The following is a 26445-nucleotide window of genomic DNA, read 5'->3' as shown; positions in this document are numbered from 1 at the left end:
GGCACCTTTCCACCGATTTTTCTAAATTTATAGCAAAACCTCAAATTTAGGACGTAAACAAAGTCATTCAGAGTGGTTTAACGTGAAATGAGCCAGAACAGTTCACAAGGGCCCACAGGTGGAGCCAGAACCTTCTAGCAGGAACGCACACTCAGCACTCGGTTCACCTCCGACCGAATCTACACTCCTAAAAGAGATGGTTTTTCAAGGGTCCTTCAGTAAAGACAGTGCTTAAACGGTTCTCTGTATGGTGAAATGGTTCTTCAGATTGATGGAGAACGTGTTCTGTATGGTTCCACAGCACCAAAAAGGGCTCTTCTACGGTTTCAAGCTTGACATTGTTATAATAGCAGAACCCTTTTTGGTACAACAGAGAGCCGTTTAAAAACGTTCTGTACAGACGGTGCTGAGCCACTTTCGCGCTTAGTTTTTCCTCCTCTTTCCATCAGCGCCAATCGGTGATCCCACACCATCAATCAGCGAACTCTCTAAAACACTGATTGGTAGAATGTGTTTATTTGGCCATTCAGACGAGGAAATGACATCTGACGGCATAATTATGAAAAGCTATTTATAAAGGACTCTAATCTGCTTTATAAATGTTTTTCAATGTTTATGCTGGTTCCTTAGCAGGTGACCTTCAAATACAGTGCTACTGAGATTAACTGCAAATCATTTAAGAACGGTATGTGACTCAGACGTACCGTTAGCACCATGCTAATCGATTACATTAGCCTCGTAGCTCCAGGGCTAAAACCGAAGAAGCCAACTTCACACCCCAAACATGGCTTGGCTAATTTGGGCTAATGTGGCGAAACTGGGGGACTAGCACTTTAAAGGAACGAAGACACTGAACACCATCTTTCTTACCAGCAGTTTCCCAGAAGCCCCTGCAGTATGTCTGATGGGCGGGGTGTGCGGAACACGGACCACTTCACCCCGCGGTCCTTAAAGTTATTGCAGTTGATCTCATGGGGGCGGAGCCACTTCTTGATTCGCTGTTGGACGCTGTCGCTCTCGGGGAAGCCCACTGACTGCGGACCGGGAGGAAAGCTGTCGTCCACGAAGTTCACCGCGTTCTGCACACAAGCAAAATCGGCGATGAGCAACATGGTAGAAATGCAACGTACGAGCTTCACGTTATATGACGGTAGACAGACGGGCGGCAACCACCCCACAGAACAAGTTACCACACTAATGCACATAGAACAGAATGGAACATAGAACAGAACTCAGAACCATCAGCCAACAGGAATTAGACCTCCGCATTTAACCCGTCCGTGCAGTGAAACACCCACACACACACACACTAGGGGGCAGTGAGCACACTTGTCCAGAGCGGTGGGCAGCCCTATCCGCAACACCCGGGGAGCAGTTGGGGGTTAGGTGTCTTGCTCAAGGACACCTCAGTCATGGACTGTCGGCTCTGAGGATCAAACCTTCTGGATGCAAGGCTGGTTCCCTCACCTCCAGCCCACGACCGCCCCCGACATTTCAACACACAATTGTTAATTACTGAATATTTTGGGGAAAAAAATAAAACATAAAAGATAAAAATTAAATATAAAATGTGCCGTAACTTCTGCACGCGCCACATTTCAACGGGATTTGGATTTTTTTGTATTCGGATTTTGCTGCATGGACAGATAACCTCACTGGTACCCCAGGTCATTCTCTCCCCACGGCGTTTATCTCTCGCCGCTTAGCTGAGGTTCCTCAGAACATCAGGACTGCACTCATCCCAAATGACCCCTTCACTGTCCTAACAGAAACGAGCGCCTCAACCTCACCGGACAGGTCACGAACGCGGACACCTGCGCACATAAACGAAGGTAAGAGCGCTTACGGAGAACAATGAAAGCGCAGTACATTTCGTTTGGACAGCGACGCTACTGTAGCGTGTTAAAGAAACGCTCTGGAGTCGGTTTAGGCCTGTAGCTCTTCAGCATTTGCTCACAGGTAACTTAAGCTTAGAGCTGCGGTCAGCAAGAGCCGGAGGATAAAGCAGCACGACTTGCGTGAACAGCGGTGAACGCTATAATATATATTTTTATAATGTCAGGCTGTTTTAGTTAGTTTCATTTTTATTAGAGTTCTTATTAATTGTTCATCATTAATTAATAATGCCACGCTATTGTTTTACAGCTTTAGTTTCTTTATCAATTATATAGGTGGTTAGTGTAGTGGGTAACATCTCTGCCTTCTACGCTGTAGACTTGGGTTCAATCCCCACCTGGGTAAACACCCTACACTATACCAATAAGAGTCCTTGGGCAAGACTCCTAACACCACCTTGGCCTCCCTGTGTAAAATGATCAAACTGTAAGTCGCTCTGGATAAGAGAGTCAGCCAAATGCCGTAAATGTAAATATATTTTTATTCATCCCTTTTTTATCTCCTTTGTTCAGAATGTATCTTCCCAATCCCGGACTTCTGCACTGGCTCGGCTACATGGTAAATGAGGGTCTCTCTACGTACTGCCAGTTTAAATAGAGCTTGATTGAGTGACTGATTGATGGAAAGCATGCTGGTCTGTGCTGCCTTTTTGGGGGTGGGGGGGCAAAGCTGCCTCCCATTCCACAGGTTCCCTCAGCTGTACTGCTGCACTGCCTACACACCTGAATACGGGATGTCGCACTGGGTGAACGCCTTCATTCGGAACGTCCTACGGCATCATAATCAAACCCGCATCTTCGAGAGGCCTGCAATGACCGATGGGTAAACTGTCCTGCAGCTCCCTGTGAAGTGATGAACCGACGGTCACTCCCTGTGTGGTCAGAAGTTCCTTTCCAATAGAGCTTTTTCACTCCCTGTGCTTTTGATCATCTTAAATGACTGGACACACCGTGCAGTGCAGTTTGCAGGAACAACGAGGGCGACTGGGTCGCACCTCAAGCACTCGAGTACCTGAGTATCAGTGACGACACGTCCTCACAGGACTGTAATGATGATATGTCATCATGCTGCCCACACACACACACACACACGCACACACACACACACACACACACACACACGCACACACACACACACACACACACTGTCCTCTTACTGCATATAGTTACACTCTACACTGTCCTGCTGTGGTACAATTACACTCTCTACATCACTGATAGAGCTGTGGGCAGAACAGAGACTGATGCTGAAATGATGCCTTTCAGACATGTAGTGTCTCTGTGTGTGTGTGTGTGTGTGTGTGTAGGTGAGGGTGGAGATGGGACTATTTTCTCTTTAGGGGACGGGACATAACTGCTGCTACAACTGTTTCTAAAAATATACTTTAGAGTTCACCTTAGCATGAGTGGACACGAGAGAGAGGGAGGGAGATAGAGAGAAAAAGAGTGAGGGATAGACAGATAGAGAGACAGAGAGAATGACAGAGAGAGACAGAGAAATGAGAGAGACAGAGAGAGAGAGAGAGAGAGAGAGAGAGAGACAGAGACAGAGAGAGAGAGAAATGAGAGAGAGAGCGACAGAGAGAGCAAGAGAGCGAGCGAGACAGAGAGAAACAGAGAGACAGAGAGAGAGAGAGAGAGAGAGAGAGAGAGAGAGAGTGTGAGAGAGAGATAGAGAGAGAGAGAGAGACAGAGAGAGAGAGAGAGAGAGAGAGAGAGAGACAGAGAGACAGAGAGAAACAGAGAGAGAGAGAGAGAGAGAGAGAGACAGAGAGAGAGAGAGAGAAACAGAGAGAGAGAGAGAGTTGGAGGGAGAGTTAGAGAGAGAGAGACAGAGAGAGAGAGAGAGAGAGAGAGAGAGTTGGAGGGAGAGTTAGAGAGAGAGAGAGAGAGAGTTGGAGGGAGAGAGAGAGAGAGAGTTGGAGGGAGAGAGTTAGAGTGATATATAAAGTGTATATAAATACACGGCGTGTGACACGGGAGCACCTGCTTCCCTCAGTCCAGCCTCTGAGATCAGACCCACAACAGGACAGAGATGAGAGCAGCGGCCACGCCAGTGCTAAAGGACACGCAGATGTCAGAAGGGAATTTCCAGTATTTTCCCTTCGCCGAGCTCATCTAGGCAAATCTGCGAACCTCGGAAACATGAGCCAACACAGAAGAAGAGGAGAAGCTGTGGGATCTTCACAGCGATGCATCAGAGTTAAAATGCTTTGGTGCTATAATAATTACAGAAAACACGTCACCAATTCCTCTCCTTACCCTGCCTCTACCCTTCTGACTCGTCTCATGTGAGGAGGCTGGTAACAGACTGTGCCTCATGTCTGACCTACAATCTGGTGTCTTCAATACATGAAATTAATGTGACGCTCGGATTGGAAAGTCGCACGGCCACAAATCCGCCACGTATCGGATTTAGGACCACACAGGAAAGTGGCTCAGGTCGGATTTTAAAAGATCAGATTAGTGTCCACACAGCCCTGAAAACATCGGATCCGAGTCACACCTGGGCAAAAGATCGGATTTGTGCCACTTCAACCGGGTAATGTAACGTAGCCAATGAGCATCATGTCTCCATCAACATGCAAGCGCCTGGAACCAGAGCCAAGCAAGCAAGCAAACAAACAAACAAACAAACAAACAAAACAGCGAAGCAGCTCAGCTTTGCTACTGTTTTCTGGTATTTTTATTTTTTAAAGCCAAACTGGATTCTTGAGGGAAAAAAATCTGATTTTGCCCAAGAAACTGTTTTTATTACATTAAAAACCATTTTAATTTAACCATATTGTGATGAACCGTGATCAAACGTTGGGTAATTATCATGACATAATACAGACCTACTTATGATTTGGGTATAGTATCTAACTGTAGCTGCTGTTTAACTGTGATTATTTTCCATAAACTCAACTCCAGGCCTCACTTCCCCTCATGAAGACCAGCACGTCAGGTTTTTGGGCTTGAGGCCTGAGCGCTGAGCGTGCCAGACGGCCTGCTCACAGGTTCAGCGTGATTAGGCTTCATTTTCCTCCTTAAAAAGTTTTGACAGCAGCCTAATTAAGATCGCAGCTCATGCGACTTGAAAACGGCCCTCGTTTAAACCCAGATTTCGATGTTAAAGCGATGAATCGTTCAGCCCATCCTCCCTGATCTCTGCTCCACCTCGGCGCAGAGAAGAGCGAGGAGGCGGTCAGGTGTGACCGGCTGAAGGTGGTCTGTGATTAAAGCTGTCTAAGCTGTGGCAGCGGCCACCGAGAGTTCAGTGTGGTTGGTTAGTGTAGTGGGTAACACCTCTGCCTTCTACACTGTAGACTGGGGTTCAATCCCCCACCTGGGTAAACACCCTACACTATACCAATAAGAGTCCTTGGGCAAGACTCCTAACACCGCCTTCACCTGCCTGTGTAAAGTGATCAGATTCTAAGTCGCTCTGGATAAGAGCGTCAGCCAAATGCTGTAAATGTAAATTAGTGACATTCATCCAACAAACATCTCCTGGTTTCCCTCAGCTGCTCCAACACTGAGGCCGACTTTATACGGCGAAACTTTCACGAACTTTAGTCGCTTGGAACCCACATGAAATTAAGTTGCCCTTGAGTTGCATAACATAACAGCATCCTGCCACTAACCTGCAACTCAGCCGCAACATTTCCTAGCGCCTCAACTTTGTGAAACAAGCGTCATGAAACAGCCAATCAAAACATCAACATGTTCTAGTCATGCGGTCTTCTGCATCTAGGACAGAGCAACTGAGGCACTGAATGAGGCTTTAACCGTAACAGCTACTTAACCTGCAAACAGATAAAAACTCAATTATATAGTAAAGAAGCCTAAACAGACAAAGACAAATATAAAGACATGAGGAAAAAGAACAGCAATAGCTGAAAAATATAAGATGATAAAAATGCTCCAGATATGCCAATCGCACATCGTGGATGACTTTCTAGTGAGATTAAAAAATCCGAGCTGCTAATTTGGCTAACCCGTGGAGTAACTGAATGTGTTGCATGCAACTTAAAATACTTTGCGTATCTGATAAGTTGCACTGCAATTAATGTTCCAGGTAACTTGACTAGTTGCATTGAAAGTTTTTATTAAATATAGAGGTCTGGGTGATGATACATTTCCCCCCCCCATCACTTAAAAATAAGAGCAATACATTACTTTGATCCGTTTTTCCTTCTCCGTGGTTGGGTGAATATCCGTTCACGAACTCTTACGGATACTAAAATATCCGAATTAGTCAGGATGCACATCCCTAGTTTATCAGCAGCTAAACAGCTCTAATCCTCCACCTCTTTCCTCGTACCGCCACGTTTCAATATTTTACATTTACGGCTCTTCTCCAGAGCGACTCACAGTTTGAGCAATTTACACAGGGAGGTGAAGGTGGTGTTAGGAGTCTTGCCCAAGGACTCTTATTGGCAGAGTGTAGGGGGCTGACCCAGGTGGGGGATTGAACCCCAGTCTACAGCGTATAAGGCAGAGGTGTTAACCACTACACTAACCAACCACTATACAGTCTATTTAACCCCGACTCACCTCCCTGCAGAAGCTGACGATGTTCTCCCACAGCTCCTTGGCCTCTCCCTCGTCGGTGCGCCGCCGCTGCTCCACGTGCATGCTCTCCCGGCGCCTCAGGGCTTTAGTGCTGCGCTTCAGGCTCAGATACTGCTGGGCTGTATGACATGCAACACAGTGCTTAACACGCCCCTCATTCAGCAGTGTGCAGGCCGGACACGCCCACTGAGAGGCCCCGCCTTTCTCCTGCCCCGCCCCGGAAGCCCCTCCGCGAGCCTGCGGGTGCGAGTGCGCATGTTTGCGTGAGCAGGACGTGCAGGGCTCGGAGAACCCGTGCAGTTTGGACGATCCGCAGGCCGTGCAATGACCGGCACCGGTGGGATTCCTTAGCGTACATTTGGAACACGCCCAGGAAGTGAAGTCGGGGCTGGATGGTGATGCTGGCGTGAAGCGTACCGACTCTCCTAAAACGTCGATGACATCACCGCTCGACCCTGACCCCGATCCTGACCTTGACCCCTTGCACGCATCGCAGCGCCCAGCAGCTAACACCGAAGGACCAGAAGGGGCGGAGCATCCTGGACACTTCCAGGAAGGCGGCGATGTAACCGGAGCCGTCGGATGGTTAGGCTCCTCCTCCTCCAACACGCTAAGCCGTTTAACTGGGTAGGTTTGCTCTGATTTAGGCTTGGAGGCAGGGCCTGCAGACGAGGGGGACGTAGGAGACGGGGTGGAGTTTGGTGGCCTTCCAGGGGGTGGGACTTCTCTTCTGCTGCGAGGAACAGGGTTGTTTTGCAAGGAAGAGAATGATGGTGGCAAAAAGGGGGCGGGGTTAGTGTTAGGAGGCGGAGATGGTGAATTGGAGGGGACTTGAGGTGGAGAGTCCTCTGTGAGGTCGATGAGAAGGGGCGGGGCGCTCGGAGCCCCTGCGGTTTGCGTAGGAAACCCCGTTACAGGCGTTCGGACCTCCGGGACGACTAGCGCCTCGGGCGGGATTTTGGGTAGCGAAAGTTTCCGCGGGCCGCCGCATGCAGAGCAGGACATCGCCACTGGCGTGTTGACTAATGTGCATCGAGGACACGCCCACCCTGAGGACAAATCCCCGCCTACTTTCACTCTGACCTCTCCGTTGGGCTCCGCCTCCCGGGAATCCTCATTGGCCTGCTGTCCTCTAGGCTCCGAGCTGGAGGTAGGCTCTATTGTGGAAGTGGGGGGGGTCTGAGCTGGTGAGGTGGGGCCGTTAGGGACCGAGGGGGCGGAGCCACAGACGGAGCATGCTCCTGCAGCGTGGTTGTTGGTGAAAGTGCAGCGGGGGCAGGTCCAGCGTGGCTCTGGGGCGCCGCTGAGACGCAATATGTGGTTGAGGTCGGGTTTATGACGCGGAGCCTCGCAGATGGAACATCTCGGAGAACCACCAGGGTTCAGGAACGTACAGCGGCCGCACGACCAATCAGAGCTCACCACTGCTGCCATGGAGCCGGGAGAGTGAGAGTGACTGAGAGAGTGAGAGAGAGAGCGAGAGAGAGTGAGAGAGAGCGAGAGAGAGCGAGAGAGAGCGAGAGAGTGAGAGAGAGCGAGAGAGAGCGAGAGAGTGAGAGAGAGCGAGAGAGACAGAGAGAGAGAGAGAGACAGAGAGAGAGACAGAGAGACAGAGAGAGACAGAGAGAGAGAGAGAGAGAGAGAGACAGAGAGACAGAGAGAGACAGAGAGAGACAGAGAGACAGAGAGAGACAGAGAGAGACAGAGAGAGAGAGAGAGAGAGAGAGAGAGAGAGAGAGAGAGACATATTAATATTAGCACTGAACATTCCTTTCATTGCTTTAGCAACAGTTCTTAATTATAATTAAGTTCCATAAAGACGCTGAAACCTGAAAGAGTGAAATAACGTTTTCTGCGGTTCTTCATGAACTCGGACTCTCGCTGTCTCTCTGTGTGTGAAACGCTGAGCTGCTCGCGATGAGGAGTGAAAGGAGAGGGAGACCAGTAACTACAATAACTGGGTTTTCAAGGGTTCTAAACATATAAAAGTAAAGATTTGAAACAATGGTGAAACCCTTTTTGGTGCTACGTAGAACCATTAAAAAAGTTTTATATCACAGAACCTTTATTTGGTTCTATATTACCAGCAGTGAACCAACGTTCATGTCAGTGAAGCACCGCTGAACTGTAGCTGCTGTTTAACTGTGATTATTTTCCATAAACTCAACTCCAGGCCTCACTTCCCCTCATGAAGACCAGCACGTCAGGTTTTTGGGCTTGAGGCCTGAGCGCTGAGCGTGCCAGACGGCCTGCTCACAGGTTCAGCGTGATTAGGCTTCATTTTCCTCCTTAAAAAGTTTTGACAGCAGCCTAATTAAGATCGCAGCTCATGCGACTTGAAAACGGCCCTCGTTTAAACCCAGATTTCGATGTTAAAGCGATGAATCGTTCAGCCCATCCTCCCTGATCTCTGCTCCACCTCGGCGCAGAGAAGAGCGAGGAGGCGGTCAGGTGTGACCGGCTGAAGGTGGTCTGTGATTAAAGCTGTCTAATAACATCTCTAACAGGGCAGCGGCCACCGAGAGTTGAGAGTGGGGGAGAAATTAGAGGCATATTCATCCAACAAACACCTCCTGGTTTCCCTCAGCTGCTCCAACACTGAGGCCGACTTTATACGGCGAAACTTTCACGAACTTTAGCCGCTTGGAACCCACATGAAATTAAGCTGCCCTCAAGGGTTATAATGTAACGCAGGGGTGTCCAGTCTTATCCACAAAGGGCCAGTGTGGTCCTCCAAAACACTGCATTCAGCACACCGAGTGGAGTCATACGGTTCCCTCTGCAGCCTCTCCCCCCACGACTGTCCTTCCCACTCCACATCAGCTCCGCTCAGAGCACCGGCCAGGAACCAGGAGAACCGAACCAACCTCCACTGCACTGACACCACCGAGCCGGTTCAAAATAAAGGCACAGTCTCGGTTTCAGCTAAAAACGGTGCTGAATGCCATTTACCGTCTACACTTCTCAGGTCACCGGTCTCTCGAGCGTCAGACTCTGCTGGAGTGGAAACACTACGTTGTTCTCGCTGAGGAGCTGTTAGCTACGTTAGCTCTAGCCCTACAACTAAGGTCACTGCGCCCGGCGGCGTGAGGGACATCTGGGGGACCTGATGTTTATGTCAAACCACTTCTTTATATATGCGTGAAAAGAGGGTTCTTCAGTAATGAAAACGGTTCTGTACAGAAACAAGAACTCTTGAAGTATCCTTTGCGTGGTGAAATGGTTCTTTAGACTAATGGAGACTGTACCGTAGGTGGTTCCATGTAGAACCTTTTTGAAAACAGTTCTGTACAGCACCAAAGCACGCTCCTCCATTGTTAAAAGCATGACGACATAAAAATAGCAGAACCCTTTTTGGTGCTACATAAAACCATTTTCAATCAAGTTCTACACAGAACCATCTACAGCACGATCTCCATCCATCTGACCAACCACGCACCATGCAGAGAACCCTTGAAGAACCATCTCTTAAGAATGTGTGTTCAATTTGTAGGAATTTTGGTTTAAAACATTTCAAAATGAACTCGATTCAAGTTAAAATCCTGTCGAATTCTGATTTAACTTGAATCAGAGGATGAAGGAACAACAGTTTTGACATCATGTCTCAGGCTCCGTTCACATTTCCAGTGAAGTGTGACAAATCGGATCTTTTGCCCTGACGTGACTCAGATCAGACCTTTTCAGGGCTGTGTGGACACAAATCTGATCTTTTGCCCGAATGTGACTCAGATCAGACGTTTTCAGGGCTGTGTGGACACAAATCGGATCTTTTGCCCTGACGTGACTCAGATCAGACCTTTTCAGGACTGTGTGGACACAAATCTGATCTTTTGCCCGAATGTGACTCAGATCAGACGTTTTCAGGGCTGTGTGGACACAAATCTGATCTTTTGCCTGAATGTGACTCAGATCAGACGTTTTCAGGGCTGTGTGGACACAAATCTGATCTTTTGCCCGAATGTGACTCAGATCAGACGTTTTCAGGGCTGTGTGGACACAAATCGGATCTTTTGCCCTGACGTGACTCAGATCAGACCTTTTCAGGGCTGTGTGGACACAAATCTGATCTTTTGCCCGAATGTGACTCAGATCAGACGTTTTCAGGGCTGTGTGGACACAAATCTGATCTTTTGCCCTGATGTGACTCAGATCAGACCTTTTCAGGGCTGTGTGGACACAAATCTGAACTTTTGCCTGAATGTGACTCAAATCAGACGTTTTCAGGGCTGTGTGGACACAAATCTGATCTTTTGCCCTGATGTGACTCAGATCAGACCTTTTCAGGGCTGTGTGGACACAAATCTGATCTTTTGCCCTGATGTGACTCAGATCAGACCTTTTCAGGGCTGTGTGGACACAAATCTGATCTTTTGCCTGAATGTGACTCAAATCAGACGTTTTCAGGGCTGTGTGGACACAAATCTGATCTTTTGCCCTGATGTGACTCAGATCAGACGTTTTCAGGACTGTGTGGACACAAATCTGATCTTTTGCCCTGATGTGACTCAGATCAGACGTTTTCAGGGCTGTGTGGACACAAATCTGATCTTTTAACTGAATGTGACTCAGATCAGACGTTTTCAGGGCTGTGTGGACACAAATCTGATCTTTTGCCCTGATGTGACTCAGATCTGACTTTTTCAGGACTGTGTGAACGCAAATCTGAACTTTTCAAATCCGATATGAGCCACTTTCATATGTGGTCCTAGATTGGATACGTGTCCGATTCGGCGGCCATGCGACCTTAATGTGACGCTCAGATCGGAATTCATGAGCTTATTTTTCCATCAACAATGTTACTGCAGATCAAACAAGACACAAAAGCACTGATTCCAGTTTAAACACAGCTAAAAGTCGGACTCCGTTTGTTGATATACTGCGGTTCCCCCGTCTGAATACTGTGGTCTGCTCTGATATGGATGTGGTGGGAGTAAGGCAGTGAGACCCGTCACTGACCGCTTGCTGTTTGTATTAAACTGACGTCGTTGAGAATCTGAACAGTTCAGCGCTGTAACCAGACTAAATAATAACCTGTTGTCTTTCTTGAATTACGACTACTACAAAATCTGCGGCCGAGCTTTTCCAGCTGGTAAAAACAGCTCACCAGACACTTTCTCCCACTGTCCCAGGACAGATCTGCGAAATGTTCCACTGGCTGGTGAGTGTGGTGTTCTGACCACAAAGGAGAGTGTAAAACAGCGAGTAACCAGCCAGGAGCAAAAATCAGCCTTCAACCTTCAAAGAAATAACGATTTGACATTAAAAGTGATGTGTACCGATATCGACTGATAGAAATATTTTCATAGTGATAATATTTCTGATTATGTCGTCCAGCTCTAGAGCGAAGTCAAGACAGCTCGAAGCACTTTGACTCTCAGACTCAGAGAACCAAGACTCGACCCCAGCTCCCAGATGTGTCCGAGCTGAAGAACTGACCCTTCAGGATTTGACTCCTAATCACTATCCAGCACCAGAAGTTTAACTCAGACACCCAGAGATGTGCATTTACATTACAAGATCACATTCAGCCCCGGAAGACCACCGGAGCACGGCTTAAAAACCAGTTTAAGTGTGTGTGTGTTTGGCAAAGATATCCCCCATACAGGGATGTTTGGCTGGATAGCAATTAGTACACTCCCACTCTCTCTCTCACTCTCACACACACACACACACCAAGAGACATTTGGAGAGTAAAATCAGCCATTAACGCTGACATCACAGCTGGCCCTCATCCAGGAACTTTGGTCACTGTGAGGCCGGTGCTCATAAATGATGTAGAAGAGTGTATGAGCGGATGGTGGTGTGTCACAGAGACGCAGAGACAGCTTCAACACACCTGACTTCAAACAGGTGAGTAAGATGTGACAGGCGCTGATCTGACCAATCAGTGAGCTTAATCTAGTTTAACTATTTCAATTCCAGTTTCGTCAATAACGTTGATCTCGATCGGCGGCTAGAACGGCGGCTCGTACGATCGGCGGCTAGAACGGCGGCTCGTACGACCGGCGGCTAGAACGGCAGCTCGTACGACCGGCGGCTAGAACGGCAGCTCGTACGACCGGCGGCTAGAACGGCAGCTCGTACGATCGGCGGCTAGAACGGTGGCTAGAACGGCGGCTCGTACGACCGGCGGCTAGAACGGCAGCTCGTACGAACGGCGGCTAGAACGGCAGCTCGTACGATCGGCGGCTAGAACGGCGGCTAAAACGGCGGCTCGTACGATCGGCGGCTAGAACGGCGGCTCGTACGAACGGCGGCTAGAACGGCGGCTCGTACGATCGGCGGCTAGAACGGCGGCTCGTACGATCGGCGGCTAGAACGGCGGCTCGTACGAACGGCGGCTAGAACGGCGGCTCGTACGATCGGCGGCTAGAACGGCGGCTCGTACGATCGGCGGCTAGAACGGCGGCTCGTACGATCGGCGGCTAGAACGGCGGCTCGTACGATCGGCGGCTAGAACGGCGGCTCGTACGATCGGCGGCTAGAACGAGGGCTCGTACGATCGGCGGCTAGAACGAGGGCGCGTACGATCGGCGGCTAGAACGAGGGCTCGTACGATCGGCGGCTAGAACGAGGGCTCGTACGATCGGCGGCTAGAACGAGGGCTCGTACGATCGGCGGCTAGAACGGCAGCTTGTACGATCGGCGGCTAGAACGGCAGCTCGTACGATCGGCGGCTAGAACGGCAGCTCGTACGATCGGCGGCTAGAGCGGCAGCTCGTACGATCGGCGGCTAGAACGGCCGATATAATAAATATAATAATTTAATAAAGTATCTTTGTGATTTTGGTTGGTTTAATGATGTGTGTGTGTGTGTGTGTGTGTGTGTGTTTTCAGGGTATGTGATTTAACACATAAACCTAAAGTCTACACGGTCCACAGGTAGCAAACAGACGCAGGAGATACGCCGTCAGATAAAGAGGCCTATTTTAAACCCCAGCCGCTGATTGATCTGCCGGTCTAATGGAGCCACAGCACAAATATCAATAATGACCACTCAGCACACATGAACACAGTCAGGATTCCAGCCCATTCAGTTCCATACGGCTCACATCGCTACTCATCACGGCCTGGGAGGGAGGGAGGAGAGAGAGAGAGAGAGAGAGAGAGAGAGAGAGAGAGGGAAGGAGAAAGAGAGAGGGGGAGGGAAAATTTATACTCAGCTGGCTGCTGAATTGTGATTGGTACAGAAAACTGAAGCTTGTTGCTATGGGGACAAACAGCAGCTGCTCTAGAGAGAGGGGGACACCAACAACACACACACACGTTTCTATTTCTCTGACATCTGTAACCAAGTAATACACGTATTATGAACTGAGCCCTGACTCTGACCTCGAGCAGAAGGCAGTTTGTTTTCACTGTAAGATTTTCAGAAAAACTTTTTCTTGTGAGGACCAGAAAAAAGTCCCCACTTGTACAAACTGTTATGCTGTCTTATCATCATGAGGACATTCAGTCCTCTCAGCAGCTAATACTGTAGGTTGTGGTGTTTACATCAAACTTTAAATAAATAATAAATAAATAAATAGTAAACTGCTCTGATAGCACAGGCAAGTGGACCACTGTCGGTCCACTGATGGTAAAGCTGGTGGTCCACTGGTGTTTTGCTCAGTATTTTCCAGGTGGCCCAGAGTAAGACAAGTGTGTGTTATCACGGATTAACATCCCGGCTGTGATCTGGTGTCTGTAGATCATCTCAGCCGTGATGTTCTTGGTGATAACTCCCTCCTGGAGTGCTCTACTGCTTTAATACAGCAGGTAAATAAATACAGTAAGAAATGAATAAACTGGCCGTGAACGCGGCTTTAATATGTTTTAATGTTCAGCTCCTTCCTCCTAATTAGAGCTCCTTAACGAGCAGCTCGTTGCTACGTCAGAGTAACGAGCTCCGCCCACTCGCTGCTCAGCTGGCAGTTCGTTCTCCAGCTCCTTACGCTAAATTCCCAAACTGTCGTCACCACTGAGCAGCTTTTCAGTCGGCAGCTGTGACAGAAGAACAGCTGAACAACCTGGAATCAGCCAGAAATGAACCCAACACCATTCGCCAGACGTGTCTGATCTTCAGAGTCGGACCAAATCAGACTGAGCCGTAAAACTGACCCAATATCAGGTTCAGCTCAGTTTGGTCAGTTTGTCCAGATCAGTATTAATGTTGTTTTGTTCCAGCCGGTCTGTGAAGCTTCTTACAGCCCGTTTAGTTTGGCGAATGGTGTTGGGTTCATTTCTGGCTGATTCCAGGTTGTTCAGCTGTTCTTCTGTCACAGCTGCCGACTGAAAAGCTGCTCAGTGGTGACGACAGTTTGGGAATTTAGTGTCGTCTCGTCTTCAGAGTCGGACCAAATCGGCTGTCGGTCAGATGTGATATTAACAGCGTCCGTTTTCTGTTTGTGGTAAAGTAAAAAGTAAAAAGTAAAAATGTTCAGATGGCTCGAGCGTCTCCTACAGCTGTCAGAGTCGTTGCTTAGCAACAGCGTATCAGTGGAGTGACAGTGTTTGTGATAAACCTGTGATGTTATGGTGAAATAACAGCAGTTAGAACGGCTCTCAACCAATCAGCTCGCGCAGCCGGAACTCACTGTTGTATAATGAATAATAACGGGCTGATGTTTGTTGTTAGAAATGGACTTTAAAATGAGCGTAAAATCTACCGCTGCGTTTACATTTCAGTGAAGAGCCCGTTTCCTCTTCACCTCTCGTTTACATCTACGGAGACAAGTAGGAGTTGTTAGGCTTGTGGGGAACGGCACACCGTCCACACTGAAACTGCTCACCGAAATCCACGTTGACGGAAGTGATGAAGTGATTTTTAGGACAGATCAGATTTTTAAAAACAATATCAGACCTGCGTTTCACCGGAGCACAGAACTCGTCTGGACCTCCGCACAGACGGCTGAACTCGCTGCGTTCTACTGACACCAACAAGGCGGCCGACAGCCGGTGAGGTAAGCGGCGTAAACAGAGTAAAGGTAGCAGACAACGCTGAAACTACTCGGTCACTCAGGGTGAGTGAGCGCTGTCCCAGGACAGATCTGCTGCGTCTGATCATATCAGACCCATACTGACACCTGATATCAGATCAGAGCCAACTCTGTATAACTGTATATGTTCTCAGTACTGACAGTATAAAATAACTAGTGACTCGACTCAGACCTGCCTTAAAATAACTAGTGACTCGACTCGGATTTGCCCTAAAATGACTCACAACTCATCCCTAAATCACTTCTGACTCGACTCGTATTTGCCCTTAAATAACTTGTGACTCAGATTTGCTCTTCAATGACTCGAGACTCACTTTCAAATGACTTCTGACTTGACTCGCCCTTAAATGACTTGCGACTCGACTCGGACTCGTCCTTAAGTGACTCGTGTCTTGAAACTTACTGAATTGGAATCCTCCCTGCCCTAGCTGTGATGTGCGAAAAGACATTGGTCAAATCGCCCCTCGTAGACATTACATACAGGCTCACTAGAACACATACAGATTAGCAACCACCTGGGACTGACCTCACAACACCTTAACAAATCCCTGGATACCATAGATACAACTTAAAAACACCTAAGCAACCACCTGATAAAACCATGGCAATGGCAAAGACACATATCAACAACCACCTGGGACTGACCTAGCAACACCTCAACAACCCCCCTGACACCATAGCTACAGCCTAGCAACACCTTAGCAACCATCTGGTATACCATAGCAATGGCCTAGCAACACCTCAGCAACCCAATGGGATACCACAGCAACAGCATAGCAACACTTCAGCAACCACCTGTGATTCTATAGCAATTTCCTACCAACACCCTAGCAACCACCTGGGATATCACAGCAGTGGTTAGCAACACCAATAAGCTTCTTTAAAAGTCACAGCAATGTATTTTTTTGCAGCAGCTGAAAGTTTGCTCACAAATCTGCCCCTTTTAGTTGTGTCGAGGTAATATTTTATTTTTTAACTATTTCTACTGAAAAATGCTGACCACAAATGAATGTTACTGCACTTTAAGTAAGTCTCCCCAATGAAATCAGTGGATCTAACCTACGGATGTACATCGTGACTAAAGCTGGGCCTACACTACATGCTCCCCCCCCCTTTTAACCCCAGTTTGCCCTTTTCCACAAACTTTCCCAAACTGACCTGATTTTCACAAGCGTGATCAGAAGTGACTGGCAGTGTGGATGATGTGGTGATGTGAGGACAAAGCAAGTCAGTCTTCAGCTTCCAGGTCCACTGCAGTTGCCTGAGCTGCTGATATTTTCATACATTAGATTTTTACGACTTCACATATTCTGTAGAGCAAGACGGTCAGAGATGTAACCGAAGGAGTGACTCAGACAACAGCCAATGAGAGAGCTTGGAGAAAGAAGAAGAGGTGAGGCGACGTGTGTGCAGCAGAGCGCTAAGGCAGAGGAGCTGCTCTCTGAACACAGCCTAATAAGAGCCTTTATATTGCTCATAACATATACAGCCAGATGTCAGGGCACTGCCTTCATGATTCAGTCAGCTCTCAGTTTGTAGTGAAATATTTACCCGGCTGTCACTGCCACATCCGCATTGCTCAACTGCATATTCGTGCAAAGCTTGATGTTTTCCCTTCTTGTGAGAGCATAAAAGCACAAACATGTCAGGTCCGGTTTATCTTGTTCAGAACACCTTATCAACCACCTGAAATACCAAAGCAATGGTCTAGCAGCACCTTAGCAACCACCTGAAATACCAAAGCAACAGCCTAGCAGCACCTTAGCAACCACCTGAAATACCAAAGCAACGGCCTAGCAGCACCTTAGCAACCACCTGAAATGCCATAGCAATGGCCTAGCAGCACCTTAACAACCACCTGAAATACAAAAACAATGGCCTAGCAGCACCTTAAACACCTGGGATACCAAAGCAATGGCCTAACAGCACCTTAGCAACCACCTGAAATACCAAAGCAATGGCCTAACAGCACCTTAACAACCGCCTGGGATACCAAAGCAACGGCCTAGCAGCACCTTAGCAGCCACCTGAAATACCAAAGCAATGGCCTAGCAACACCTTAACAACCACCTGAAATACCAAAGCAATGGCCTATCAGCACCTTAGCAACCACCTGAAATACCAAAGCAACGGCCTAGCAGCACCTTAGCAACCACCTGAAATACCAAAGCAACGGCCTAGCAGCACCTTAACAACTGCCTAGGATACCAAAGCAACGGGCTGACAAAGGGGAAAACGGACCGGGCCTAATCAGCGCACAGCTGTAGGCTTAGTTTGAAGATGTCCCTGAAACTAAAATATGAAAACGTGTTTAATTAGTAAACCTCAGCTGACTGGAGAGTTAGTGGTTAATATTTACCAGATCCTCATTATAAAGACTTTAGCTACTGATTTACTCGGTGTGTGATAGTGTAACACATTAAACCACACTCTCTCTCTCTCTCCCTCTCTCACACACACACACGCACACACGCGCGCACACGCACGCACACACGCGCGCACACACACGCACGCACACGCGCGCACACACACACACACGCACACACGCGCACACACTTTAAGCAGGCCTGACGTTTTGGTCAAAACCCAAACAGCCCTTTCTGTCGTGGCCAAACAGACCAGACTCCCAAAAAGCAAGTTCTGAGTCTGAATCAGACAAAAGTCTGTCAGCGCGCCCCAGGCTGACCATCATCTCCCAAAGTGTGAATAAAATCAGATTTTTCTGATGATGCAGTAACTGTGCAAAAGCCTTAGCCCATCGGAGCAAAGGACACGCAAAGCCTTTCATCTCTGCAGTAAACATTTACTTACTGAAAAAAACCACTAAAAAACTCTTAGAATAAATATAAATACACTAACGCTGCACTGTGATTTGATGGTGTGTGATTACATACAGTGCAACACGTGTTCGCACGCGCACACACACACACACACACACACACCCCTGAAACATATCCGAAGTCCTGATGTCCCTGCAGCTGTCCTGAGGACACAGAGCACTTCTGTTCATTACCCACACACCGTGCACCACGTGCTCACTGATGGTGGAGTAGTGGTGCAGTATATTAATAAATAATGTGCAGGATCTCAGTCCGTCCATATGAAAGATCAATACAGGCCACCGTACCCCATGACTCAGCAGCACGCACCAGAGACGCCTGGACTCATCACAGGTCTGCTCTCCCCACTCGCAGCCAGCAACCCTGAGCTGATCTTCAAAAACATCATCGTTTAAAACGATCAATTCACGGTTTTACCGCTCAGAGCCGCTCGCTGCCGTTTCCACCACGACCAAGACACGTCCAGCTGACGCTACCGGACGAGTCCTACTCCACTGCTGACGCAGCACGGATCCTGACCGCTCCACCGCGGTCCACTCCGCGGACGGAAGAAGTCCAGCCGTTCACTCACAGCAGAACAACCAACAGAGCAGTCGGCAACGTGGGCTAGCGTTAGCGGTTTCCAGTTAGTTAGCATTAGCTGTTTCCAGTTAGTTAGCATTAACTGTTTCCAGTTATTTAACATTAGCTGTTTCCAGTTAGGTAGCATTAGCTACTGCCTGATTGTCATCGCTGGCTTTTTCAGTTAGCTAGGGTTAGCTGTTTTCAGCTAGCAAGCATTGGCTACCATCAGCTAGCTAGTACAGAGGCTAGAATCATTATTAATCATTATTAATTCATGTTTTTACTGTTCTGAGCCACTGACTGCCGATTTCCACCAAGACTGAAACACGGACAGCACGTCCAGTTGAAGCTAACGTAACCGACGAACTCTTTACTCTTCTAATCGGGGATGAAGTCAGCAATGCTAACGCAGCATTCACTCAGTGTTTTCACTCGGATCACTCACAGCAGAACAACCAACAGAGCAGCCAGAGTTAGCATTAGCCGGCAACAAGTCGGCAACGCGGGCTAGCGTTAGCGGTTTCCAGTTAGGTAGCGTTAGCGGTTTCCAGTTAGGTAGCGTTAGCTGTTTCCAGTTAGTTAGCGTTAACTGTTTCCAGTTAGTTAGCGTTAGCGGTTTCCAGTTAGTTAGCGTTAGCGGTTTCCAGTTAGTTAGCGTTAGCGGTTTCCAGTTAGTTAGCGTTAGCGGTTTCCAGTTAGTTAGCGTTAGCGGTTTCCAGTTAGTTAGCGTTAGCTGTTTCCAGTTAGGTAGCGTTAGCTGTTTCCAGTTAGGTAGCGTTAGCGGTTTCCAGTTAGTTAGCGTTAGCTGTTTCCAGTTAGTTAGCGTTAGCTGTTTCCAGTTAGTTAGCGTTAGCTGTTTCCAGTTAGTTAGCGTTAGCTGTTTCCAGTTAGTTAGCATTAGCTGTTTCCAGTTAGTTAGCATTAGCTGTTTCCAGTTAGTTAGCATTAGCTGTTTCCAGTTAGTTAGCATTAACTGTTTCCAGTTAGTTAGCATTAGCTGTTTCCAGTTAGTTAGCATTAGCTGTTTCCAGTTAGTTAGCATTAGCTGTTTCCAGTTAGTCAGCATTAACTGTTTCCAATAAGATCCGTAAAGACCGAGCGGAGTAATATACGGACGAACCTACACGTAAGCATGTCGCAGCTTCGACAAACAATGGCTAAAAGCGCGCCGAATGCCGTTTCACGTCCCAAATTCTCAAGCCGCTTCATCCGTGTGTCCCATAAAACGTGTTGAACGGGCTGTTTAAACCAGAGTCTCCACCTGTTCTGAGCACCAGGCCTAGAGACCATGGCACTGTGATACCGCTATGCGTCTCCTCTATAGCCTGTCCAGGACAATCAATCATTCCATTCCTGGCCACAAAATGTCCAGGAACCAAAGCAAGAAGTTAAAGGTGTTTCTTTTCACCAAGCTGTCTGTATAAAGTCATGGGCTGGAGGTTAAGGAACCAGCCCTGTGACCGTAAGGTCGCCGGTTCGATCCCCTCGGCTGACGGTCCGTGACTGAGGCGTCCTTGAACAAGACACCTAACTGCCAACTGCTCCCCGGGCACCGTGGATAGGGCTGCCTACCGCTCCGGGCAAGTGTGTGTGTGTTCACTAGAGTGTATGTGGTGTTTCACTTCACGGATGGGTTAAACGCAGAGGTCTAATTCCACAGTGACAAATGGTTCTCAATTCTTATTCTATTCTAAAGGGGGTAAATGGGTCATATTACCCTCACTATAGGGACAATCGGCTGGGAAGCCGCTGACCAAGCGTCCAGGAATTTGACAGGGCGAAGGCATCAACACCCTGGACACTGGAAGCACGGCAAGCAGAATAAATGAATAAATGAAAATGAGTGTGCTCTATCTACGCTCACACAAGTAAATGACTTATTTTCCCAGGTGAGAACGAAGCACCATGACATCACCAATAAACGCAGCAGGTCACAAACGTGAATAGTCTGGTGACGTGATCGACGGTTTGGGTCATCGGTTAGTGGAGAATTTAATAGGGCAACACGGTAGCAGCGCCCTCATCAACCACGGTACCACATGGTTTCGAATGTCTGGGTGTTCTCTGGGGGTCTAGACTAGTGGACAGCCTTAGCATGTAAGCACACGTTACCTGCGCTCTCTGTGTGCTATGGGATGTTGCCGGGTGATGAAGGTGCTCCCCCACACCGGGCTGCTGTGGCTGTTCCTCATCCAGCCCACCGGGGGCGCCGGAGGGTACGCAGCGCTACTGAAGCCGTGCTCCGACTCGGTCTCCGTCGCTAAAGACGATGCCGAACTGCCCATCGCCACAATGACTGGAACTGCCAGAAACAGCACGTGAACTACAGTCAGGTGTTCCCAAACCTCTCCTCGCCCAGTCCAGATCCAGCCGTCTCCATTTCATACATACATCACTGACCTCAACAGCATAGCCTCCACTGACCACTCAGACTGCCGGACCTGAGCCCTCCAGACTGCTGGAGTACCTCTCAAAGTGCTGGACTGACCCCTCAGACTGCCAGATTGACCCCTCAGACTACTGGACTGAACCCTGAGACTGCTGGACCGACCACTTAGGCTGCTGTACAGATCCCTCTATCTACCTGACAGACCACTCAGACTGCTGTACAGATCCCTCTATCTACCTGACAGACCACTCAGACTGCTGGACAGACCTGTCAGACTGCCGGACCCGAGCCCTCCAGACTGCTGGACTGAAAGTGCTGGACTGACCCCTCAGACTGCCAGATTAAACCCCTAAGACTACTGGACTGAACCCTGAGACTGCTGGACCGACCACTTAGGCTGCTGTACAGATCCTACCTGACAGACCACTCAGACTGTTGGACAGACCACCAAGACTGCTGGGTAGACCCCCCTATCTACCTGACAGACCACTCAGACTGCTGTATAGACCCCTCTATCTACCTGACAGACCACTCAGACCGCTGGTCAGACCACCAATACTGCTGTATACACCCCTCTAGCTACCTGACAGACCACCAAGACTGCTGGACAGACCACCAAGACTGCTGGGTAGACCCCCTTATCTACCTGACAGACCACTCAGACTGCTGTATAGACCCCTCTATCTACCTGACAGACCACTCAGACTGCTGTATAGACCCCCAAGACTGCTGTATAGACCCCTCTATCTACCTGACAGACCACTCAGACCACTGGACATACCACCAATACTGCTGTATACACCCCTCTAGCTACCTGACAGACCACTCAGACTGCTGTATAGACCCCCAAGACTGCTGTATAGACCCCTCTATCTACCTGACAGACCACTCAGACTGCTGTATAGACCCCTCTATCTACCTAACAGACCACTCGGACTGCTGGACAGACCCCCAAGACTGCTGTATAGACCCCTCTATCTACCTGACAAACCACTCAGACAGCCACATTAACCAGCTGGACAGCCAGACTTATCACTCAGACCGAAGGACAGACCACTCAGGCTGCCAGAGCGACTGCCTGTGGGTCACTCCTCCGTCCACCCTGGTCCACTTCCTCCCCCTTCTTCGTAAGGGACGATATTCCCAGAATGCCGTTCGGCTGATGCTGCCTCCTCTCTCTGGCCCACTTCTGTGCTCCAAATTAGCCTCCGACCCCCTCCGCCGCGCGCGCCTGTGTGCCCTCTCCGCCGTGTCTCTCGTGCAGTGTGACGCGCCGGTATGCGCGAGGCTCCACTCGCTGCCGCAGCTGCCGTGGAGATTAGCCTCGGTGCTGCGTGCGCGCGCGTTTGTGTTTAGCATTAGCCCCGCTAGCACTGCGGGAAGAAGGAGCCTCCTCGCGCTCCTCGGAAAACAAATCTCGTGCAGCCTCGCGCTCCGAGCCAAGCGACGGACGAATATAAACCGGCGGGTTTTCCCTGGCGCGCGCGCGCGCGCCGTAATATCCCTACAGATTCCCAGAGCCTCCTGCAGAAGAAGATGCGTGCGCGTGCCCGTCCGTCCTTTCGCTTTACACGAGACGCCGCTTATCCTCCGTCGCGAGCTCCAGCCAAAAAATGCGTCCTGCATGCGGGTCTCTCGCGCTTGAGGGGGCGGGGGGAAGCGTTCCCCACCTCTTCTTTTCTATAAGGTCTCTCTCTCTCTCTCTCTCCCTCCCTCTCTCCCCCCTCCCCTCCATCTCTCTCCCCTCCCCTCCATCTCTCTCTCTCTCTCTCTCTCTCTCTCTCTCCCTCTCCCTCTCTCCCCCCTCCCCCCCCTCTCTCTCTCTCCCTCTCTCTCTCTCCCCTCCATCTCTCTCTATCTCTCCCCCCCCTCTCTACCCTCTATATCTCTCTCTACCTTCCATCTCTCTCTCTACTCTCTATATCTCTACATACCCCCCCTCTCTATCTATATATTTACCCTCTCGCCCTGTCTCTACCCTCTCTCTCTTCCCTCTATATATCTCTCTCTACCCTCTCTCTCGCCCCCCCCCCTCTCCCTGTCTCTACCCTCTCTCTCTTCCCTCTATATATCTCTCTCTACCCTCTCTCTCGCCCCCCCTCTCCCTGTCTCTACCCTCTCTCTCTTCCCTCTATATATCTCTCTCTACCCTCTCTCTCGCCCCCACCTCTACCCTCTCTAGCCCTTCTCTCTCTCTCTCGCTCTCTACATCTCTCTCTACCTTCTATCTCTCTCTCCCATCTATATCTCTCTATTTATATCTCTCTCTCCCTAGCCCCCCTCACTCTCTCTAGCCTCTCTCTCTCTCTCTCTCTCTCTAGCCCCTCTCTCCCAGTCTCTCTCTCTCGCCCCTCTTTCTCTCTACCCTCTCTCCCTCTCTCTCTCTCTCTCTCTCTAGCCCCTCTCTCTCTCTCTCTCTCTCTCTCACCCCTCTTTCTCTCTACCCTCTCTCTCTCTCCCCTCTCTTTCCCTCTCTCTCTCCCCTCTCTCTCTCTCCCCTCTCTTTCCCTCTCTCTCACTCTCTAGCCCCTCTCTCTCACTCTCTCTCTCTAGCCCCTCTCTCTCTCACTCTCTCTCGCCCCTATCTCTCTCTCTAGCCCCTCTCTCTCTCATTCTCTCGCCCCTATCTCTCTCTAGCCCCTCTCTCTCTCTCTCTCTCTCTCTCTCTAGCCCCTCTCTCTCTCTCTCTCACCCCTCTTTCTCTCTACCCTCTCTCTCTCTCTCCCCTCTCTCTCTCTCCCCTCTCTTTCCCTCTCTCTCACTCTCTCTCTTTAGCCCCTCTCTCTCACTCTCTCTCTCTCTCTCGCCCCTCTCTCTCACTCTCTCTCTCTCTCGCCCCTCTCACTCTCTCTAGCCCCTCTCTTTCTCACTCTCTCTAGCCCCTATCTCTCTCTCGCCCCTCTCACTCTCTCTAGCCCCTCTCTCTCTCACTCTCTCTCTCTAGCCCCTCTCTCTCTCACTCTCTCTCTCTAGCCCCTCTCTCTCTCACTCTCTCTCTCTAGCCCCTCTCTCTCGCCCCTATCTCTCTCTAGCCCCTCTCTCTCTCACTCTCTCTCTAGCCCCTCTCTCTCTCACTCTCTCTCTCTAGCCCCTCTCTCTCTCACTCTCTCTCTCTAGCCCCTCTCTCTCGCCCCTATCTCTCTCTAGCCCCTCTCTCTCTCACCCCTCTCTCTCTCACTCTCTCTCTCTAGCCCCTCTCTCTCTCACTCTCTCTCTCTAGCCCCTCTCTCTCTCACTCTCTCTCTCTAGCCCCTCTCTCTCTCACTCTCTCTAGCCCCTCTCTCTCACTTTCTCTAGCCCCTCTCTCTCTCACTCTCTCTCACTCTCTCTCTCTCTCTAGCCCCCCTCTCTCACTCTCTCTCTCTCTCTCGCCCCTCTCTCTCTCTCTCTCGCCCCTCTCTCTCTCTCTCTCGCCCCTCTCTCTCACTCTCTCGCCCCTCTCTCTCTAGCCCCTCTCTCTCTCACTCTCTCTCTAGCCCCTCTCTCTCTCTCACTCTCTCTCTCTAGCCCCTCTCTCTCTCACTCTCTCTCTCTAGCCCCTCTCTCTCTCTCTCGCCCCTCTCTCTCTAGCCCCTCTCTCTCTCTCACTCTCTCTCTCTAGCCCCTCTCTCTCTCTCACTCTCTCTAGCCCCTCTCTCTCTCTCACTCTCTCTAGCCCCTCTCTCTCACTCTAGCCCTCCTCTCTCACTCTCTCTCTCTAGCCCCCCTCTCTCTCTCTAGCCCCTCTCTCTCACTCTCTCTCTCTCTCTCGCCCCTCTCTCTCACTCTCTCTCTAGTCACTCTCTCTCTCTAGCCCCTCTCTCTCTCACTCTCTCTCTAGCCCCTCTCTCTCTCACTCTCTCTCTCTAGCCCCTCTCTCTCTCACTCTCTCTCTAGCCCCTCTCTCTCTCTCTCTGATGCTCCTCTGCTTTCGCGAGGATTACTGCGAGTCAGCAGTGCACATGCGCAGCAGATCGAGGTTCCAGGCAGCGGTGAACAGAATCCTGACTGAGACTGAAGTGAACCAATGAGTCTGTGATCTGAATGAATACATACATACATAAATACACACACACACAATATATATATATGTGTGTGTGTGTGTGTGTGTGGTGTTGTATCTCCATTTTTGTTGATTTTTGTTTTTTGACATCGTTTTGAAAAGGCAGTTTCCCTTTGTGTCAGTTTCATGATTACTATACCCTCCTAAACCTATGTATATGTATGTCACAATAATCATATCTATGAATCTATATGTATGTGTCTGTGTTTAACAAGTCCCAATGACTTCTGTAACAATAACAACAACAACAACAACAACAATAATAATAATAACGATAATAATAACAATAATAGCAATAACTTGCATTGCAGAGCGTAAGAAGTTGCTAGGTGGTTGCTAGGGTGTGCCAAATGGTTCCTCTAGTATTCTTCATGGTTGCCAACAAGTTGATAGCCATTAGTTATGGTTTCCCAGTTGGTCACTAGGTAGTTGCTATGGTATGCCAGGTGGTTAACAGGGTGCTGCTAATGCACATTTTAGTGCAGACTCCTCTGATTTTAACACCCCCCCCCCCCCCAACCCCCCCGCCCCACACACTACTGTACAGATCCACAGAGGAAACCCAGCATTCAGCCAACACTCTCAGCCAATACAAGGGATTAGGTTCTAAACCCGAGGGCCAAACACCGACTGTGTGGTGGGCTGAGGGTTAACCGGGGTTAGGCGAACTTTCTGGGCCAAATCAAACGTCCTGATGGGCCGACAGCCCGACTCTGAAGGAATAAACACACCGGCACGTTTTTAAAAACGATTAGAGGCAGACGCGACTGACTTCAGCACAGCTTACAGCCACAGAGAGCTCGTCATCAGACATTCAGATCGTCCAACTCGACAGCCATCAGTCACGGGCCAGAGTCACGACGATATCAGCCGGCTGAGGCTGTGTCAGCGAAACCCAGAGGGCAGAGGTCAGTGGTTTACGGATGGCACTCCTACTGATGTGATGAAATGATAAAATTCCCCAAAACATGAACTGATACGCGTTTAAACGTCACGGCAGTTATTCCAGAAACACCACAACCACCCCGACTGGTCTGACAACAGCTGACTCACAAACACACCTGCTCAGGAGTCAACAGCTGCTCAGTGAGCGCTCGCTCTCTCTCTCTCTCTCACACACACACACACTCTCTCGCTCGCTCTCTCTCTCTCTCTCACACACACACACACACACTCTCTC

The 26445-nt window shown here is 49.4% G+C and overlaps 1 protein-coding gene across 4 annotated transcripts in view; it reads right to left on the bottom strand.

Moving 5' to 3' along the window:
• The window catches only part of capn15 (calpain 15), a 61574-nt gene that overhangs the window by 18277 nt on the left and 16852 nt on the right, over window positions 1-26445 (bottom strand). The window contains exons 1-4 of one of the 4 annotated variants that reach the window (XM_037536979.1): window positions 22101-22894; window positions 20947-21974; window positions 6435-7908; window positions 871-1079 (exon numbers count right to left, since the gene is read on the bottom strand). In XM_037536979.1, the coding sequence (XP_037392876.1) occupies window positions 871-1079; window positions 6435-7908; window positions 20947-21119 (1856 nt within the window). In that variant the 5' untranslated portion in view covers window positions 21120-21974; window positions 22101-22894. Of the gene's footprint in view, window positions 1-870; window positions 1080-6434; window positions 7909-11556; window positions 12696-16588; window positions 17172-20946; window positions 21975-22100; window positions 22895-26445 lie in introns of those variants that run through there. The other 3 variants (XM_037536982.1, XM_037536981.1, XM_037536980.1) reach the window with 3 other exon arrangements.

This window comes from Pygocentrus nattereri, chromosome 3 (genome assembly GCF_015220715.1).
Source record: "Pygocentrus nattereri isolate fPygNat1 chromosome 3, fPygNat1.pri, whole genome shotgun sequence".
NCBI lineage: Eukaryota > Metazoa > Chordata > Actinopteri > Characiformes > Serrasalmidae > Pygocentrus > Pygocentrus nattereri.
This window is presented reverse-complemented; position numbering and strand designations above follow the sequence as displayed.